The sequence below is a fragment of the Platalea leucorodia genome (genome assembly GCF_965183815.1).
Source record: "Platalea leucorodia genome assembly, chromosome: 12".
In the NCBI taxonomy this organism is placed as follows: domain Eukaryota; kingdom Metazoa; phylum Chordata; class Aves; order Pelecaniformes; family Threskiornithidae; genus Platalea; species Platalea leucorodia.
The window spans coordinates 14,935,821-14,953,981 of record NC_138834.1 but is presented as its reverse complement, the minus strand read 5'-3'; the positions used below and the strand labels follow the sequence as shown (position 1 = coordinate 14,953,981).

Sequence of the window (18,161 nt, the reverse complement as noted above, 5' to 3'; positions counted from 1 at the left end):
GCGGTATTTTTTTGTGAAAGCCCGCATCTGGTTAGAAAAAGGAGAAATGATCCAGGCCCAGGAGGCGGCTGGCACCCTTAGAAGGGAGCAGGAACCAGGTCTGGCGGTTGTGCTTCTTGCAAAACAGCCCCTGCGGAGCAGAAACGTGGCTGTCCGTCCGTCCGTAACAGCAGTTTGCTTTCTAGCCTGCGCCCTGCGGACCCTCCGACGAGGAGCAGCAGCACCAGCCCACCCGCTCCGCTTCTCCTGGGAGCGTGGGCTGCCCCGCCGGCGGCCCCGGCCCCGGGGAGCTGAGCGATGCGGACCCCGCGCCGTGACGCTGCACTTCCCAACTAAATGGCTGAGTCAGGCGCGTGTGACCGCTGTTGAGAAATCAACTGCTGGTGAACCTGGAGGAAACCACTTCCCCGAGCCGCTGGGAAACCCGTCCTGCACAGCCGAGGGCGTCCGGCCCCTCTGCCGCCCCGGAGAAGCTACGGGTGCTCCCTCTCCCCCTCCAAAGGCGCCGTGCTGGGTGAGGGTTGTGTTATGCTAGCAGAGAGCAGGAGAAAACACCCTCGCAGCAAGCAACGCAAGTCGACGTTGGGTTTGTGGTCGGGTTTTTTATTGCAATTTGCAATTTTTTTTGGTTGGTTTGTTTGTTTGTTTTTTTACAGTGCCTAAACCTAGTCTTGCCAGAGGCTAACACTGTGTGTGGAAACCTCCCAGTCCTTTCCTACAGCTCTGTCCCCCCCTAGGAGGAGGAGAAAAGTAGGATCTGAAACTCGGGTTGAAAAACATAGCTTAAAAAAGCAGGGGAAACCAGCCTCCCTTGGTTGGTTTGGGTTTTTTTTTTTCCTCCGGCTTTGCTTGCATTGAAACCAAGCACTGCCCTGGAGCTTCGTCTCACCTTAACCCCGTCTCGCTTCGCCTCGGCTGCCGTTTCAAAGCCACGTCAAGTCCTTTGCAATGACAAACTGGTGCTCAGACCTTCACAGAGTTACCCCGAGTGGCGTGACTGCCCTAGCCCCGTCCCAGAGCAGCCGGGATGGAGACTGCGAGGGGAAAAGTAAAGTGGTTGAAGAGGTAAAACCGCTCCTGTCGTGACCCTGGGCTGGAGCTGCCCTCTTCCCTGCCCCTGCCACCGGGACCGGAGGAAGCCAAGGTCTTAACCTGCCTCCTGCTCAGAGCCACCTTGAGTTATACAAGATTAAACAGAGCGGGGAGAGGCCGTAGCTAATGACTAACAGCTCCTTTTCCCAAAGCACAACCAACCAGCCCCTCTCTGGAAAGCGAAGGCTGGCACGTGATGCCTCCAGCATGTGGTGGCTGCAGCACGGTCGGGGTCAAGGTGCCCTTGTCCCCCTGGCAGGGACAGGGAGAGGGGACAGCGAGGCCCCGATCCGGCGGGGAGGCAGAGCGAGAGCCAGGGATGGACGTGCATCTCCTGCTGGTGGTGGGGCCGGTCAGATGGCGGAGAGACGGATCACCCTGAACTCGGTCAGCAGGGCCACGCAGAGGAAGGCCAGGTAGTAGAGGATGAGGCAGATGCCGTACGCTTTGCCCAGCTGGAAGCACTGCGCCGGCACCGACACGAAGGAGAAGACCAAGCTCAGCCCCAGGGCCCCGGCGAGGATCCAGACCAGGAGGCTGTCGGGCTCCAGCTGCCGGAGAGATGGGGAGTGATGGGGAGTGACACGGGGGTCCTGCTGCCGGCCTGACCCGTGCCACCGCGTCGCCGCAGCCCTACCTTCACCACCAGCTGGCTGCTGGTCATCTGCAGCAGGCAGCCGAGTCCCACGCCGACCAGGATGTCTGGGGCACGTTCAGGATGGAGACGCAGCGCAGGGGACCGCGGGGGAGCGACGGAGCCGGCCACCTCCCTCCCGCCCCGGGGAGGGGGGAGCACCAGCCCTTCTCCTCCCTGCCCGCGCCCCGTGGCTGTTGCCTAGCCCAAATGGCGAATGCAGGCTGGAGCACTCGAGGAGGAGAGGCTTCAGCCTGGTCTGGGGACCACACAAAGCCTCCCGGAGGGCGGCACGGCCTCTTCCCCTCCTTCCCTTTGGCAGATCCCAAATCTGCCAGACTCCAGCCCAAACCCCCACCCCGCCGGGGCTGGGACAGCAGTGGGGACAGGGGGATGCTGCTGGCTCCATCCCTGCGGTTCACAAATACCATGCCAGTCCCCCCGCACCGTGTGGGCACCGGGGAGGTTGCCAGCATCCCAGGGACCCTGGGATGGATCCTGTCCAGCTCCTGCCCAGGGGTCCCCCAGGAGCAGGGCCTCTCCCTGGGCTGCAGGCAGGGAAACTGAGGCAGCCCCTGCCCCAAGTACCACCACCACCTCCCCCCAGCACCCGAAGGATACTGAAGATGATGCCCCCGAAGCAGGCGGAGAAGGCCATGCGGGGGTAGCCCTGCCGTGCCATGGTGAGGTCGGAGAAGGTATCTGCAGAGGGAGAAGGGGAGACCTTGAGGGGTGCCAGGAGGACGGGCACGCCCGGGGTGGCACCGGGACACCGCAGAGCCCTTACCGCCGATGCTGTTGCCCCAGGCCAGCAGCGTCAAGCCCAGCACGGTGTTGCTCAGCTGGAAGATGATGCCCAGGGTCCGGAGGATGTTCACCAGCTCCGTGGCTGCGGCGTTGATCCACATGGCACTGGCCAAAAACCCGAGGAAGGCAAATACCTGCCGGGCAGAGGGGTAAGCTGGTCCCTGGGCCACTGGGGACCTGGGGAAGGAGGTCCTGGCTCCTGCTCTGCCCCCAGGACCCTCAGCCCAGTTTGGAGCTGGCTGGGCTGGTCCCTGGTGGGGCGTTCAGGGCTGGGGGGCACCTTACGCAGTGGTACTTGGGCGGCTCCTCATTGCTTGTGGTGATGAAGATGATGATGGCCAGGACAGAGCCAACCAGTGTGACCAGTCCCCAGACTGGGAAGATGCCCTGGATCAGGTACAGCCCATCTGCAAGTGGTGGAGAGAGGGGGCATCAGAGCGGCCCCGCCAGCACCACATGGGCTGGGGCAGGATCCCACCAGGTCGTGCTATGAGGGAAAGCCTTGTCCCCTAAAGCCACCTCTACCCTAAGCCCTCTCAGGGCTGCTCCCCTCTGTGCCTCAGTTTCCCCAGGCAGGCCAAGCCTGCCCCATTTTTCCCCCAGGACGTGGATGCTCGGCGGGAGGACAGAGCCATGGAGCTGCAAACCAGGCCCCCCAGCTTGGCTCTTTGCTGGTTCGTGCTCCCCTCCACAGATGGGGTGCCAGCTCCAGAGGGCTCCTGCAGTCCCCAGGGCTTTGGTGGCTCAGTCCTGTCCCCTCCGGGGCGTCCAGGGCTCTTACAGGCGCCTGACTTCAGGGTGAGGATGCAGACCAGGGGGCTGGTGAGGACGTGCAGGCAGTTGAGGGGTCTCTTCCAGTTCAAGTCGTCCTTGTCAGGGTCCACGACGGGAACGGTGAGCAGCAGCACCAGCTCCACAGGCACCTGGGAGGAGCGGCTGTGAGCTGGGATGGGGGACCCCCAAGAGGGGACACCCCGGGAGGAGCCCCATGGCCTGTCCCCCACCCGCGTGTCCTTGTCCCACCATCCCCACCGCAAAGCCCAGGGCTGACGCAGCCCCAGTGGGGAGGGGGACGCCCCGTGCGGGGGCTCCTCCCGGCTCCGGTCCCCCACCACTCACCTTGAAGACCTTGAAGAGCCGCCAGTACCAGGGCTTCCTCCTCCACTTGCGGTAGTCCAAGGGGCTGAGGGCAGTGGTCAGGATGCGCAGGGAGGTCTCCCGGGAGGGGAGCAGGGGCCGGTACTCCTCGCCTGCGAGGGGCCACGGTAGCTGAGCGGGGCGGGGGGCTCCCCGGCCCCCCCCCGGCCCTTCCAGCATGGGGCTCTGGTCGCCTGTGTGGCCCCACGGAGCCCCACGGCAGCACCCGGCCATGGCCGCCCCGTGGGCTCGGTCACACCTGCAGCAGCCTGGGGGTCCCCGGGACCCCCGACCACCCCCGAGGACAGAGCACAGCCGGCCCCGAGCCCCCCGGGAACGACGTACCGTAGTCCCCGCTGTTTGTGCCCGAAGACTCCTGCTCTTCGGCATCCGTCGGCATCTCTGGGGGGAAGAGAGAGGAGGGGGGCAGTGGAGGGAGACCCCAGCACACCGGGGGTCCCGTCGGCACGGCCGGGCGGCCCTTACCTGGCTCCCAGGGTCTGGCGGGGGCCAGCCCTTCGCCCCGCTGCCGCCGGTGAATCCAGGTGCAGAGCACCACGGTGAAGACATAGAAGACGTACAGCCCCAGGTAACCTGGGATGGGGGGAGCGATGGGGGGTCACGGCACCCCCAGGCTGCTCCCGCCACCCCCCCAGCCCCAGCCCCCCGCGGCGCTCACCCAGAGCCTCTCCCAGCGTGATCCTGCCGAAGTAGAGGACCACGAAGGTGAGGAAGACGGCCACCATGTAGAAGATGACATCCCTGAGGAAGGGCCTGGAGGCGGCCGTGAAGGGCTTGACCAGGGCGATGCCCCCGGCCACCACCGTGGTCACGAACACGCCGGCGCCTGCCAACGCAACGGGTCCCTCTCAGGGGGGGATGTCCCACGGCCCCGCAATGTCCTCCCCACCCGTCACCCCACCCGAGCCGGCAGCCCCCAGTGGGGGCCTCCTTACCAAAGATGGCCCCGATGGCCAGCCCCGCCGTCCGCGGGTCGGAGAAGGCCACCACAGCGCTGAAGACATCTGGTGCCCCATTGCCAAAGGCCAGGAAGGTGACACCATGGAGAGGGGACGTCAAGGAAAAGACCTGGTGGCCTCCTCCCCGCGGGGACGCAGGGGACCTGCCCGCTCCGGCCACCGCAGGACTCCCTCCCGCCGCTCACGATGCTCCAAATGGGTTTCCCCCGGCACAGCACCAGGGGAAGAAATGTCCCCATCATGCCACTACCCCCTGTCCCGTCCCCGCGTCCCCCGCCAAGGTCCCCCACAAGGATACTGCCACGTTGTGAGACAGCTTCAGGTTGGTGGAGATGGCCGATAAGTTGGGGCAGAAGCTGGAAGGGCAGAGGAGGCGGAGAGGGGTGACGGGGCTGCTCCAGGACCACGGGGCTCCCCGCTCACCCCGGGGACCGTCCCCTCCACCGCGGGGCTACTCACAACTTCTCCGCCGTCACGCCGAGGATGATGAACAGGTACAGGAGCCAGAGAGCCTGCGGGGACAGAGACGGCAGGGAGAGGGGTCAGTGGGGTCCCCACTGCACGCCCCCAAAGCCGAGCAGCCCCGCTCCCGTCCTTACGTAGAGGGTGACGGCCAGGGGGAGCAGCCGGGGCGGGAAGACGCAGAAGACCCCCTCAAGGTAGTTGAGGAAGCCGCCCTCCAGCTGGCAGTCGGGGTTGCTCCGGACGAAGCGGCACCAGTCGGAGCTGTTGCGTTTCCGCACCTCCCAGCACTGCGGGGCAGAGCGTGGGGTGCTCGGCCGGGCACCCCAAGACCCATCCACCCCCAGCACCCTTCGCCCTGCCACCGGGCCCCCCACGGGCGACGCTGCCCCTCTGCTGGGCCGCTTTCAGTAGGTCACCGTCACCCCTGCCTCAGTTTCCCCGTCGGTGCTACGTGTGTGTGGGTCAAGGGCTGTGCTAGGGCCAGCGGGGGTGCGAGCCCTTGTCCCCATCCCTGTCGCTGTCCCCAGGGTCCCGCATCGCCCCCCACCCAACCCCGGCCGTGGGAAGGCGCCGGCCTGGCAAGCAGCGAGGTTTTGGAAGGAGAAAACCAGCAGCGGAGGAAATCCTGGCGAGATCCCGGCTGCGATGGCGGGGACAGGGGAAGCAGGGACGGGACGGGACCCCGCCACCCCGGCAGCACCCACATCCCTCCCGCCGCCCCAAAAACCCCACCACAACCCCCTCACTCACGTCCAGGCCCCGGCCGTGGCTCGGAGCATCCCCCCCGGGAAGGACCGTGTCCCCCGGGGCTAGCGGCAGCGGGGTCCCGGCTGGTTGCGTCCCGCTGTCCCCCACCAGCACCCCGGCCAGGCTCAGCACCCCGGCCAGGCTCAGCACCCCCGCCGGCCCCATGGCACCCTGCCCCATGGCCGGGGGGCACCTACGGCTGGCAGCGGCCCCCGGGGAGGGGGAACGGGGGCAGCTCCCGGGCCCCCATCCCGCAGCTCCCCGGGCAGGGCGGGGCGGGGGGGGGAATTAAAAATAAATAATTAAAAATCAAATAAAAAATAATAATAACAACGATAAAAGGCACAGCAAGCGGCGGTCAGGCTGAAAAACACGCTGCCACGCCACGTCCACGCCGCGGGGGGCTCAGCCCCGGGGCCGCTCCGCTGCCGGCGCCTGCGGAGCAAAGGGGGGGGGGGGGGTAGCGTGGGAGCGGGGCACCCACGCAGGACCAGGGGACCCGCGGGGCACCCCCACCCCAAGCCAGGGATGGGACGGGGAGACCCCGATGCGGGTGGGGAATGGGGACCCCGGAGTGGGTGGGGGGGGGGTCCCGGGGCGGGGGATGCTCAGGGGGACCCGGGGACCCCACCCGCGCCGTGGACCCACCGTGGCGGCGCGGCCCCGCTGTCCTGCGCGGGCAGCTGATTCCCCCCCGCCCCCCCCCGCCTCTTAAAGGGGCCGCCACCCTCCTCTCTTAAAGGGACAGCGCCACCTTGTTACACGTGGCTGGCAGGGGGTCCGCCGCGGGACGCGGGGCTCCCCGCCCTCCGCCCCGTCCCCCCGCATCCCGGTGCCCACGGGCAGAGGCAGGGCAGAGGCTGGACGCCCACCCTGGGCGCTGCGCCCACCCAGCCCCTCCTTGGGGTGACCCTCTGAGACCGGGCGAGCTCATCGCAGGCACGGCCGAGGACGCTGTCCCCGCCGGCGGTGCCCGGAGCCGCCAGGAGCCGGCCCGGTGCTGGGGCAGAGCCCCGCTCTGCCCTGGGCATCGCCCCCAGCCCCTGCTTTCTGCTTAACTGGTTTTGCTGGGTTTAGGCCCAATTTTGGTGCTCGCGGCGGGGCTCGGGTCCCTGCCCACGCAGGCGGTGGGTGCGCAGGGCTCCCACCTTGGCTTCTGCACCCACGTCCCGGTGCACGGCCGGGTCCGGGCGGCCAGCGAGGCCTCGTGCGGCACCGAGCGCGGGAGCGGGGACGCGTGGGCACTGGGCAGTACTGGAAAATTAACCAGCGGCAACTGGGAGCCGCTGGGGCGTGCTGGGCCGTGGCGGCACGAACGGTGCCAGTGGGTGCTGCCCTGCCCAGAGCAGCCCCAGGCCTGTGCCGTCTTTTCCAGCTCGGAGGCCGATCCGATAAAGGGCATTACCGGGTCCTCCCCGCCGGGCAGGGTGCCCCGGCAGCACCCACACCCACCCCAGCGCCCGCTGGGCGTCCCGGTTCCGCGTGGGCTCCGGAGTTTTGGGGTCAAGCTCCGTCCCCCCCTCGCTGCTCCCTGGCACCCGGCCGTGGCATGGCACGAGCGCGCCAGGCCTCGGGCGGGCGGCTGCGGTGGTACTCAGGGTACCACCGAGCGGGGGGCGATGTGGGGCCGGGCCGTGGGGACTTTACGCGCCCCACGGTGATCTTGCCACCGTGGGTGGGGGGCTCCGAGCCCTCTGCCCCCGCCACGCCGGGTTACCCCACGCCTCCGGGACTTTGCCCGCTGGGGGAGCGGGCAGGGCAGTAGACAGGCGCCGGCCGGGGTTGCACAAGGCCGGGTGGGCCAGGCACCAACACCTCACGTGTCACCCCCGGCCCAAAACACCCGTGGGGCTCGGTGTGTCCCCCCCCACGCTGTCAGGCTTCCCCTGAGCTGCACCCACTGGGGCTGGACCCCACGGGGGACACGCCAGGTTCCCCACGGCGAGGGGGCCCACGCGTGCTCCCCACTGGTGGGGCTGGGGCGGGGGGGGGGGGGGGGCGTGAACCTGCGCACATCCCCCGTGGGCGTGGGGCTGGGGGGCTGGCGGGGGGGCGGGGGAGATTTGGGGGGCGTGGGTGCGTGCGTGGGGTTGGATTGGGGGGACACGGGGGGGCTGTGGGGGACACGAGGTGGCTGTGGGGGACACGGGGGAGGCGGTGGGCGACACGGGGGGGCTGTGGGGGACACGGGGGAGGCGGTGGGAGACACGGGGGGGCTGTGGGGGACACGGGGGGGGCGATGGGGGACACGGGGGGGCGGTGGAAGACACGGGGGGGCTGTGGGGCACACGAGGTGGCTGTGGGGGACATGGGGGGGGCTGTGGGAGACACGAGGGGGCTGTAAGGGACACGGGGGAGGCGGTGGGGGACATGAGGGGGCTGTGGGGGACACGGGGGGGGTGTGGGAGACACGAGGGGGCTGTAAGGGACACGGGGGAGGCGGTGGGGGACACGAGGGGGCTGTGGGGGACACGGGGGGGCTGTGGGAGACACGGGGTGGCTGTGGGGGACACGGGGGGTTGTGGGGGACATGGGAGTGGCTGTGGGGGACACGGGGGGGCGGTGGGGGACACGGGGGAGGCGGTGGGAGACACGGGGGGGCTGTGGGGGACACTGGGGGGGCGGTGGGCCGGGCTGCGGGGCCCCCCCACGCCCGCGGAGGAGGCGGGGCTGAGGGGGCGTGTACCTCTCCCTGACCACGCCCCTGACCACGCCCCCGCCACGCCCCCTCCCAGCCATGGCGGCGCTGCGGGCGCTGCTGGGGGCCGCCATGGCCGCCGCCCTGGCCGGGGCAGCCCCCGCCGCCGCCGCCCCGCCGCCCCGCAACGTCTCCGTGCTGCTGGAGCCCGGCTCCGGGCGGCTCCGCGTCCTGCCCGGCCGCCGCCCCGCCGCCGTCGCCTGGGCCAGCCTCGACGATCGCATCCCCGCCGTCGGGTAGGGACGGGGACGGGGCGGGACGGGGGCTCGGAGGGAGCCGAGCGGGAACGGGGCGGCGGGGGCGGCCTCGGGGGAGCCGTCGCGGGTGGGGAGCCCCGTCCCCCCGTGCCCGTGACCCCCTCATGTCCGTGACACCCCCCCCCCCCGTGCCCGTGACCCCCCCCCCCGTGTCCGTGACCCCCCCCCCCCCGTGTCCGTGTCCCCCCCGCAGCTGGGCCTTCCTGGAGGTGACCACCAACCCCTCGTACAACGACAGCCTGCAGGCCTACGCCGCCGGGCTCGCCGAGGCCGCCGTCTCCGAGCAGGTAACGGGTGACCCCTGCGAAATCGGGGTCCCCAGGGGCTCGACGCGGTCTCCCCCCCGGCTGACCCCCACCCGTGACACCGCCGTGTCCCCCAGCTGATGTACATGCACTGGATGAACACCATGGTGGGCTACTGCGGCCCCTTCAAGTACGAGAGCGAGTACTGCGAGAAGCTGCGGAGCTACCTCGAGGCCAACCTGGGCTGGATGGAGGAGCAGATGGGCAAGGGGGAGGACCCCGAGTATTGGCACCAGGTGAGGATGGGGTACCCCCACCCAGGGCGACCCCCCGCTTCATCCCCCCGGGCTAACTGGGGCTGTCACCAAGAGGAGGGGACAGGGGTGCTCGGGGTCCTGGCGGGGCTCCAGGCGGGATGATTGGGATATGGATGCTCTGCCCCTGGGCGAGCGGAGGCAACTCGTGACTTCGTCCCTGCCAGAGCCTCACATGCCGCTGGTGGGGTGTGCAGGGGGTGGCTCAGCGCCCTGCGGCCACCGGTGCTGAGTCACGGCCCCGCCGACGGCACCGCTTCCCCCCACTCCTCCTCCCGCCTCTGCGGCAGCGCCGGGACCCACCGGGTCTGCTGCATCCCCCGAGGGAAGGGGGGGACCCCGTCCCCCTGAAATCCATCACCCCTCTTCCCTGCGGGAGCCGAGGGCCAGCTCTGTCCCCTGTCCCCGCAGGTGCGCCTGGCCCTGCTGCAGCTGAAGGGGCTGGAGGACAGCTACAACGGGCGCCTGGACTTCCCCCGGGGCAGGTTCACCCTGGCACCCTTCGGCTTTCTGTAAGCTCCTCTCGGAGGTGATGGAGAGTGGGGGGCGGTTTCCCCAGGGGTTGGGGTGCTGCTGGGGGGGGAGGGGAGACCATGGGGACGGTTCCTGGATGTCCAGGGACACCCGGTTCTGCTCCCAGTCGCCCTCGCCCACCTTTTCTGGGTGCTTGTCCTCTGCTGCGAGGGCAGGATGGAGCCAAGGCGGGTGCTCCTCCTCCCCAGCACCATGGGCTGGGTGGTGGGTGCCCCCCCAGGCCTGCTGCAGCCCCCTGCCTCAGTTTCCCCACTGCTGTGCTCACCCTTCCCTCCCTGCTCAGGCTGCTGGGGTGCTTGTGCCTGCACTGGGATGGGATGGAGAAACACCCTGCAGCCCAGACAGACGGACAGAGAGCTCGGAGCCAGCTCGGCTCTGGGGCCAGGCTGTCCCCCACCTGATACCCCGCGTCTCGCTTCCCCCCAGCCTGCTGCAGTTGGGGGGCGACCTGGAGGACCTGGAATCTGCCCTGAACCGCTCCTCCCCTGGGCGCGTCCTGGGCTCCGGCTCCTGCTCTGCCCTCCTCAAGCTGCTGCCGGGCCACCGGGATCTCCTGGTCGCCCACGACACCTGGACCTCCTACCAGTCCATGCTGCGCGTCATCAAGAAGTACACGCTGCCCTTCCGCGCCTCGGCCGGCGGTGCGTGGGCTGGGCTGGGGGGGGCTGCGGCTGACACCCCCCTTCTGATTCTCCCCCGCTTTTGCATCCCCTCCCTCCAGGCAACTCTCAGATCCCCGGGAGCATCCAGGTGTTTTCCTCCTACCCCGGCGCCATCTTCTCTGGGGATGACTTCTACATCCTCAGCAGTGGGTTGGTGAGTGGGGGTCTGGTCCTGGGGGACCCCTCCCCGGCCCCGCCGCCCTGCCCATCGCTCCCCTCCCCACAGGTAGCGCTGGAAACCACCATCGGGAACAACAACCCGGCGCGATGGAAGTACCTGGACCCACGGGGCAGCGTCCTGGAGTGGCTGAGGAACATCGTGGCCAACCGCCTGGCCCGCAGCGGTCCCGAGTGGGCCGCCGTCTTCCGACGGTTCAACAGCGGCACGTGAGCGGGGCAGGATGGGGCATGGGAATCCCCCCCGGCTGTCATGGGGAGGGGGGATCGGATGGAGGGATGCTCCCCTCAGGCAGCGGGGATGTCCCCGGGGAGAGGCCGGCTGCCGGAGGGGTGTTTTCCTCCTTCTCCGTGCCAGGTACAACAACCAGTGGATGGTGGTGGACTACAACGCCTTCACGCCGGGGAGAGCGAGCCCGCCGCAGGGCGTGCTGACCGTGCTGGAGCAGATCCCGTGAGTACCCCCGTTCCTCCCCGAGTGCCGGCTCCTCCGCTGAGCCGTGGTGGAAGCGTTTCTTCCCAGAGCCCCGTCCCCACGGATTTGGGAAAGTCCTAAGGGTCCCATCTGCCCCAGCGCAACGGGTGGGAGTTGGGTGATGGGGATGCAAATGCAGGCAGGAGCTGCCTGCGCTGCCAGCCTGCAGCTGAAGGCTCTCGGGGATGCTTGTATGCAGGTGATGGGTGCCCGGCACCCCTGCCTGGGGTGGGAACGAGACTCCCAGCTGGGCTGCCCCCCTTCCCAGCACGTCCCCCCGTCCCCGCTCGATTTCACCATCGCTTCTGACCGGTGCTCTTCTCCCGGCGCAGGGGCCTGGTGATGGCGGCCGATCAGACGGAGCTGCTGTACCAGCAGGGCTACTGGGCCAGCTACAACGTGCCGTGAGCTCCGTCCAGCCTCATCCCACCCCACTGGTGCCCCATAAAGGGGGGGCAGCCAACGCTGGCCTTGCCCCCCGCCATTGGGTGCTGACTCGCTGGGTCCCCCACCCCAGGTACTTCGAGGAGATCTTCAACGCCAGTGGGAACCTGGAGCTGGTGAAGAAATACGGTGACTGGTTCACCTACGACAAGAACCCGCGCGCCCAGATCTTCCGCCGGAACCAGACGCTGGTCCGCGACCTGGACTCCATGGTCCGCCTGATGCGGTGGGTGCTGGGGACCCCCCAAACCTGGGTGTGTGGTTCCCCCCCGCAGGGATTTGCAACCCTTGGGGGTGATTTTTTCATCGTTATAAATTTATATACGTTTTTTTTCCCTCCCCACCTTCACCGTGACTCCCGCTTGGCCACTTCGCAGGTCCAACAACTACCTGCGGGACCCGCTGTCGTGGTGCAGGGGCTGCGACCCCCCCCAGAACGCGGAGAACGCCATCTCCGCCCGCTCCGACCTCAACCCCGCCAACGGCACCTACCCCTTCCCGGCCCTGCGCCAGCGCTGCCACGGCGGCACCGACATGAAGGTGGGGGAGATGGGGTGGGACTGGGGGGGAGCTGGAGGTCCCCTCTTTGGGGGTGCACCCCCCTCCGACAGCTCCCCCTGGGCTGCGTTGCCCCTTCCCCGTGTTGATTTGCACCCCTGTTTTTTCTTCCCGCCCCCCCCCCAACACCAGGTCACCTCCTCGGGCATGGCCCCCGCCTTCGGGCTGGTGGCCGCCAGCGGTCCCGCCTGGGACGACGTGCCCCCCTTCCGCTGGAGCGCGTCCCCCTGCAGCACCCTGCTCCACATGGGCCACCCTGACCTCTGGACCTTCCCCCCCGTCAAGGTCCGCTGGGATTGAGCGGCCGCCGCTGGGCTGAACCTGTCCGTCTGTCCATCTGCAGGCATCCGTCCATCCGCGGGCGTCTGTCCCGCGTGGGGACCCCTCTGGGGGGGGCAGCGCTCCTGGCTCTTCCCTTGTCTGCAGGGGGCCTGGCTTTGGGTGCAAGGGGGGGGTCCCCTGCACCCCCGGCTCTTTCTGCTTCTGCCTCTCGCTGCCGCATCCCCGCGGCGCCGGCTGTGCTGCGCAAGGGGCCGTGCCCCCTCCCCGCCCGGGGGCTCCGGCCCCGGGTTCAAGCCTGGTACAGGGGGGGCTCTTCCCAGAAAAGGGGGGGTTCCTGGGAGGCTGGGGCTCGCCCACGGGGCAGAGAGGATGGGAGTGAGCTGGTTTGGCTGTGACAAATAAAGCGGTCTGGGTGCAGCGGAGGTGGTGGCTGTGCTTTGCGCTCTGCTGAGATTCTCTGGTGTCTTGTATAAGGGTTGGGCTCACGCGGTGGTCTTCTCCCCTCAAATTAACAGGGTGCTCCCTGCTTCTCCGCTGCCTCCCACTGGGAGAGCGTGCAGCCAGCCAGGCCGGGCTCTTTTGGGGTGCAGGCTGCTTAGGTTTCTTTGCTGCTGCATCAGGCTGGGTACCCGGTGTGGGGCAGAGCTGCTGAAACAGGGAAGCCCAGGCTGTGGGATGGAGGGGGGAGGTCCCAGCACTCGCCCCCCAGGACGGGGTGACCGTCCTCATCCCTTTTGTCTTCCCCTCCTCTGCCACCTGTGTCCCCCCAGCCCCGAAACCCCCGTTGCAAAATCCTCTTACCTCAGCTCCCTTGATCCGCTCTGCCTCGTTAGGAATAACGAGGTCATTACTGGGGGATTAATGAGCTGGCGCTCGGCAGCGCTTTGAAGGCGCCAGGTTCCCACCGGGGCTGGGGGCCCCTGCAACTCCCTGGGGGCTGCGCGGGGCTGGGTTGCAGCAGGTTTGGGTTGTTGGGGTGCTGGCACCCCAAAAGCTGGGATGGGTGCCCTGGAGAGGGAGGGGTGTCCAAAACCTGCTGTGCTGGGGGGGGCGAGGGGGTTGCAGGTGAGGTGGCAGAGCCTGTGCCCGTGTCCCCTGCTGTCCCCAGGGAAAGGGGTGCTGTGCGGGGGGTCCCTGTGCCTCAGTTTCCCTGGGGAGGAGGAGGTCACTGCCACCGAGCGACGGGGCAGCGAGGAGGGACGGGCACATCGGTGCCAAGGACGGGGCACGCTGGAAACGCAGCGGCGGCTGCATTGCTGCTTCCCTTCTTTTTTTTTTTTTTATTTTCTTAAAAGCGGACAAACAAACAGAAATGGTTAAATGCCACCTCCGCTGCAGCGGCTGAGGCCATGTCACCCAGGGACCCTGGCCAGGGGACGTGACCGGGTGACAGCCTGGCATCGCCTTCCCCGGGACAGGGATGCAGCCAAGGGGGAGGCGGGGAGGGGGGTGTGGGGTGCAAAAGGACCCCAGAGCACCCCAGGGCTGAGCCGAAACGTGGTGCCCTCGCCGAGGGGGTCCCCAGCTGCCTCCCTGTGAGTGGGGGGGGCTCCTTGCACCCCTTCCCCAGGGCCCATCCCCAGGGAAGCACTTGCAGCCCCTCTGCCCGCTGTGGGGTGGGGGGGCCGCTCCATGGGCCCCCAGGGGAGCTGGACCTCCTCTGCCTCCCCCCACCGTGGTGTCCCTGTTCAAGAAATCCTCATCGTCCCCCGCATTTCCAGTCCCTGATCTCCTAAAAGCAGCATGGCTCAGTGCAGAGGCACCTGCTCTCTGCAGGCAGCGCTGTGCCTCTGTGCTGACACTGCCTGTGCTGTTCACTCTGAAGCCTAATGATGGTGTAAGCACCAGGGGGGTAGTTCATTCATTGCCACCAAAGGTCAGTTCCCTCAGGGACAGGGCTGTTCTGGAGCTCGTGCCCTGCTTGGTGCCTGTCACCAGGGGGGCTTTGCAGCGCCCTTTGGGTCAGGGGACCAAAATCTGGTATTCCAGGGCCTGTTTCACTTCTCTCCGCCTGGCAGTGGGACAGAGCTGGGGAGGGGAGAGGGGGGTTCCCAGTGCACCTCTTTCGGTGGTGTCGTGGCTGTGTCTTGTGTGTGTGCCAGCTCGTGTGCCGCGGGCCCCCCTTGGGACCCCCGTGGAGCCACCACGGAAGGGGACGGGACTAACCTTGTGCCAAAGGCCTCTGCTTTCAGACACTGCCAGGGAGAGACCTTCCTCCAGACCCCACCTTCCTCCTCCTCGCCTGTCCAGGACAGAGCCAGCCCCTCTGTGCAGAGGTAGGGTACGTGCTGGGGGGACCCTTACCCTGGGGGGTGTCACCAGGGCTGGGTGACAAGAAGGGGTGTCCTGGAGGAAAGGGGGGGGCTCTGCCTGCTTTGCCTGGGGGTCCCTGGGTGCTGCTGAACCTTGGGGCTCGGCCGGGCTCTGGCTGGGTCCCTCCGGGACCTCCATCTCCAAGGGGTGCTCGTGGGGCACTTGCACAAGCCGTGCGGGGACCGTTCCCCCCCAGACCCCTCCTGCCTGGGGGGTGCCTGCCTTGCCCAGCCGGGGCTGGGGGGGTCTCGTCCCGGGGGGCTTACCCAGCCGGCAGGGCTGAACCCCCTGGGGACACGCGGCTCGGAGGGGGGCCCGGGGCTGCCGCGGGGCAGGGGGGCTTGGCAGGGCAGGCATAGGGGTGCGATGGCTCATTTGGAGGTGATGGGGGGGGTCTCGGCTGCCTGCCAGGGATTTGGGGCGCACAGGCTGCCCTCGCTGCACCGGGGTCCGGGTCAAATGGGCAAAGTCCTCATATCCACTGGGACATGTTTCTGGCTGGACCCGAGAAGAGCCAGTGGTTGTGCCCAGCTGGTGGGGGCAAACCCTCGGGGACCCCCAAAGTCGTTTGGGAGCTGCCTCTCCTTTTCCCCTGTCTCCTGGGTGCCCACATCCCATCCCCTGGGCATGCGAAGGCCGCTGGGATTTGGCTGCCGGGGCCGCACGTGGCTGTCCCCGCCGGGGCACCCGGCACCGTGCCCGGACCACGACTGGGCGCTTTCGGCACGGATCCAGCCCCATGGTTGGAAAAACCCTCCTGGCACTGAGCAAACAGCTGGGGCCAGGGCAATGTTTAACCCCTGCCCCTCGCCCCGCTGGGCCGCTGGACACGGGGACTTGGGGACACCGGCACGGCCCCTCCGACGTCACCTCTTCCTCCTCTGTCCCCAAACTCTGCTGCGGCTGCGGGCGAGGAGCTGGGGACGCACAGCGAGGCCCCACGGGACACCAGGTAATCCCTGCTGTGGGGTGGCCCTGGCTCAGGGGACAGGGTGTGCGGGGCACACCTGGGGACACTGGGGGCTTGGGGACCAGGAGGATGCAGGAGGGGGTGGCCCAGCTTGCCAGGGCAGGGAGGGCCCATCGCTGCGCCCCAGTGCTCGGTGCTGCTGCATCCCGGAGATGGGAGGGGACGCTGGGGACAACCTTGTCCCTCCTGAGGGGCTCCTGTGCCCTGTACCGAGCCTGGGACGGGCAGCAGGGCCACGGGGGGGGAACCCGCGGGGAGCAGCCAGCGGCTCCCCCACCTCTCCCTGGCAGAGCATCCATCGCCAGGGCCATGGCAGCCCAGTTCGGCGGGGGCGAGAAGCCCTTCCACATCGTCTCGCCCGTCCTGGAGAGCCTGCCCCTGTCCAAGGCGGCCGGCACCAAGGTCTACATGAAGCTGGAAAATGTCCAGCCCACGGGCTCCTTCAAGATCCGCGGCATCGGCCACCTCTGCCAGGAGGTGAGCGTGGGCACGCGTGGGCTCGTGCCCTTATGGGGGGGACGGCGGGGGGACACAGCCGTCCCCTTCCCTCCTTCCCTCCTGCCTTTCAGGCTGCCAAGAAGGGCTGCCGCCACTTCGTTTGCTCCTCAGGTAATTGGGGTCTAAATTGGGGGGGGGGGGGAGCTATTGGGGATGCTCATGAGAATTATGGGGGTGCAGGGGGGGATGAGCCCTGCCTGACCCCCGCTTTCCTCAGGGGGTAACGCGGGTCTGGCAGCAGCATATGCGGCCAAGAAGCTGGGGATGCCGGTCACCGTCGTGGTCCCCAGCACCACTGGCACCGCCACCGTGCGCAAGCTGGAGGAGCTGGGGGCGGAGGTGGAGGTCTCCGGCCAGGTACCCCTCCATCAGCCCCCCAGAACTGGGGTCTGGGGGTACCAGAGGGGGCTGAGCCTGAGCTCAGCCTGCTCTGCGATGCCGGGGATGTGCATGGCAAACCCCATCCCGAAATGTCCCCCTCCTGCATCCCCTCCACCCGGCATTGGGGCAGGGTCACCCCAGGGACCCCCACCTCAGCCCAGTGCCCCGCGGTGACAAGGGACCCATCTCCGGGGTGCAAGGGCTGGATGCGGCCCCGCTGAGCCCCCTTCGCCCCCCCCAGGTGTGGGATGAAGCCAACAGGCGAGCCCTGGAGCTGGCACAGACCGAGGGCTGGGTCAACATCCACCCCTTCAACCACCCCTTGGTGTGGTGAGTGCTGCCAGGGCTCAGCTCCTGCCCCCGGTCCCCATCCCCGGGGTCCCGGCCGGCTGCGGGTGCCCCCGGGCTGCATCCTCCCACCCCGCCTCGCCCTACAGGCAGGGTCACGCCAGCCTGGTCCGGGAGCTGAAGGACTCGCTGGAGACCAAACCGGACGCCATCCTGCTGGCAGTGGGCGGCGGGGGGCTGCTGGCCGGCGTGGTGGCCGGCCTGCGCCAGGTGGGCTGGCAGGACATCCCCATCATCGCCGCCGAGACCCGGGGGGCTCACAGCTTCCATGAGGCGCTGGTGGCCGGCCGGCTCGTCTCCCTCCCCGACATCACCAGGTGAGGTGGGCTTTGTGGGAGCGGCCATGCGTGCAATGAGTTGGCGGGTCTCAGCCCAGCTCACTGAAGGGTCCCGGGACCACCCTGACTGCCTTCCTCCCCTCCTCTCCCAGCGTGGCCAAGTGTCTGGGAGCCAAGATGGTGGCGGCACGGGCACTGGAGTGCGCCCAGGAGTGCCAGGTCATCTCCCAGGTGGTGGAGGACACGGAGGCTGTGCGAGCCGTGGAGCAGTTCCTGGGTGAGCAGGGTCCAGCCAGGCATGGCAGGGGCGACAGGGACACTGCCGGCTCTTGGGACTGGTCTGGGACGTGCTGGAGTCAGGGGGCTGATGGGGACGGGGTGGGCGGGCGGCTCAGGGTGTCCCCCCGCTCTTGTCCCCGCAGACGACGAGAGGATGCTGGTGCAGCCGGCGTGTGGGGCCGCCCTGGCCCTGCTCTACACGGGGCGGCTGCAGCGGCTGCAGCGCGAGGGGCGGCTGCGGACCCCGCTGGCCTCCGTGGTGGTGGTGGTGTGCGGGGGCGGCAGCATCCAGGCGGCCCAGCTGCGGGCCCTGAAGAGCCAGCTGGGGCTGGAGTGACTCCCACCCTGCGGAGGCGGATGTGACGGAGCCCTGCCAGCACCTTCTCCTTGCTTTCCTTCCAAAATAACCAAAATAAAGCCCCGCTGCCGGCTGGACACGGTGCCGGACTCCTCCCGCAGCCTCTGCCCCAGCACGCAGCATCCGTGTAGGGATGGGGAAACTGAGGCACGCAGGGTGGACGAGACCAGGGTCAACACCACAGGCAGGGACGGAGCCGGGGCCCTGCCTGTGCCTCCCCTGCCAGTC

At 68.5% G+C, this 18,161-nt stretch overlaps 2 protein-coding genes across 2 annotated transcripts; one reads left to right on the top strand and one right to left on the bottom strand.

Moving 5' to 3' along the window:
- Nucleotides 1–600: 600 nt before the first annotated feature.
- Nucleotides 601–6,418, bottom strand: SLC8B1 (solute carrier family 8 member B1). Its single transcript, XM_082324832.1, has 15 exons — nucleotides 5,866–6,418; nucleotides 5,250–5,402; nucleotides 5,110–5,162; nucleotides 4,941–5,006; nucleotides 4,627–4,724; nucleotides 4,350–4,517; nucleotides 4,157–4,264; nucleotides 4,016–4,072; nucleotides 3,653–3,783; nucleotides 3,315–3,456; nucleotides 2,819–2,940; nucleotides 2,514–2,667; nucleotides 2,348–2,428; nucleotides 1,730–1,794; nucleotides 601–1,643 (listed from the first exon to the last, which is right to left on the bottom strand). The coding sequence occupies exons 1-15, from the start codon at nucleotides 6,040–6,042 to the stop codon at nucleotides 1,446–1,448; spliced, it is 1,773 nt and encodes a 590-aa protein (XP_082180958.1). The 5' UTR covers nucleotides 6,043–6,418; the 3' UTR covers nucleotides 601–1,445.
- A 2,176-nt stretch (nucleotides 6,419–8,594) lies between these two features.
- LOC309596810 (putative phospholipase B-like 2) lies at nucleotides 8,595–17,912 on the top strand (the record flags this gene model as incomplete). The annotated part of the gene is made up of 18 exons (XM_082325523.1): nucleotides 8,595–8,796; nucleotides 9,011–9,104; nucleotides 9,200–9,358; nucleotides 9,788–9,888; nucleotides 10,337–10,551; nucleotides 10,632–10,726; nucleotides 10,799–10,959; nucleotides 11,108–11,203; nucleotides 11,557–11,628; nucleotides 11,742–11,894; nucleotides 12,046–12,222; nucleotides 16,097–16,268; nucleotides 16,361–16,400; nucleotides 16,507–16,646; nucleotides 16,912–17,000; nucleotides 17,108–17,335; nucleotides 17,449–17,573; nucleotides 17,719–17,912. Exons 1-18 carry the CDS (start codon nucleotides 8,600–8,602, stop codon nucleotides 17,910–17,912), a joined length of 2,508 nt encoding a protein of 835 aa, XP_082181649.1. The 5' UTR covers nucleotides 8,595–8,599.
- Nucleotides 17,913–18,161: the final 249 nt, after the last annotated feature.

Coding starts and splice junctions, on each gene's coding strand:
- SLC8B1 (XM_082324832.1), bottom strand. CDS start 6,042: ATGGGGCAGGGTGCCATGGGGCCGGCGGGGGTGCTGAGCCTGGCCGGG. Junction 5,007..5,109: donor GGCGTGACGGCGGAGAAGTT/GTGAGTAGCCCC, acceptor CTGCCCTTCCAG/CTTCTGCCCCAACTTATCGG. Junction 2,668..2,818: donor AGCCGCCCAAGTACCACTGC/GTAAGGTGCCCC, acceptor TCTGCCCGGCAG/GTATTTGCCTTCCTCGGGTT.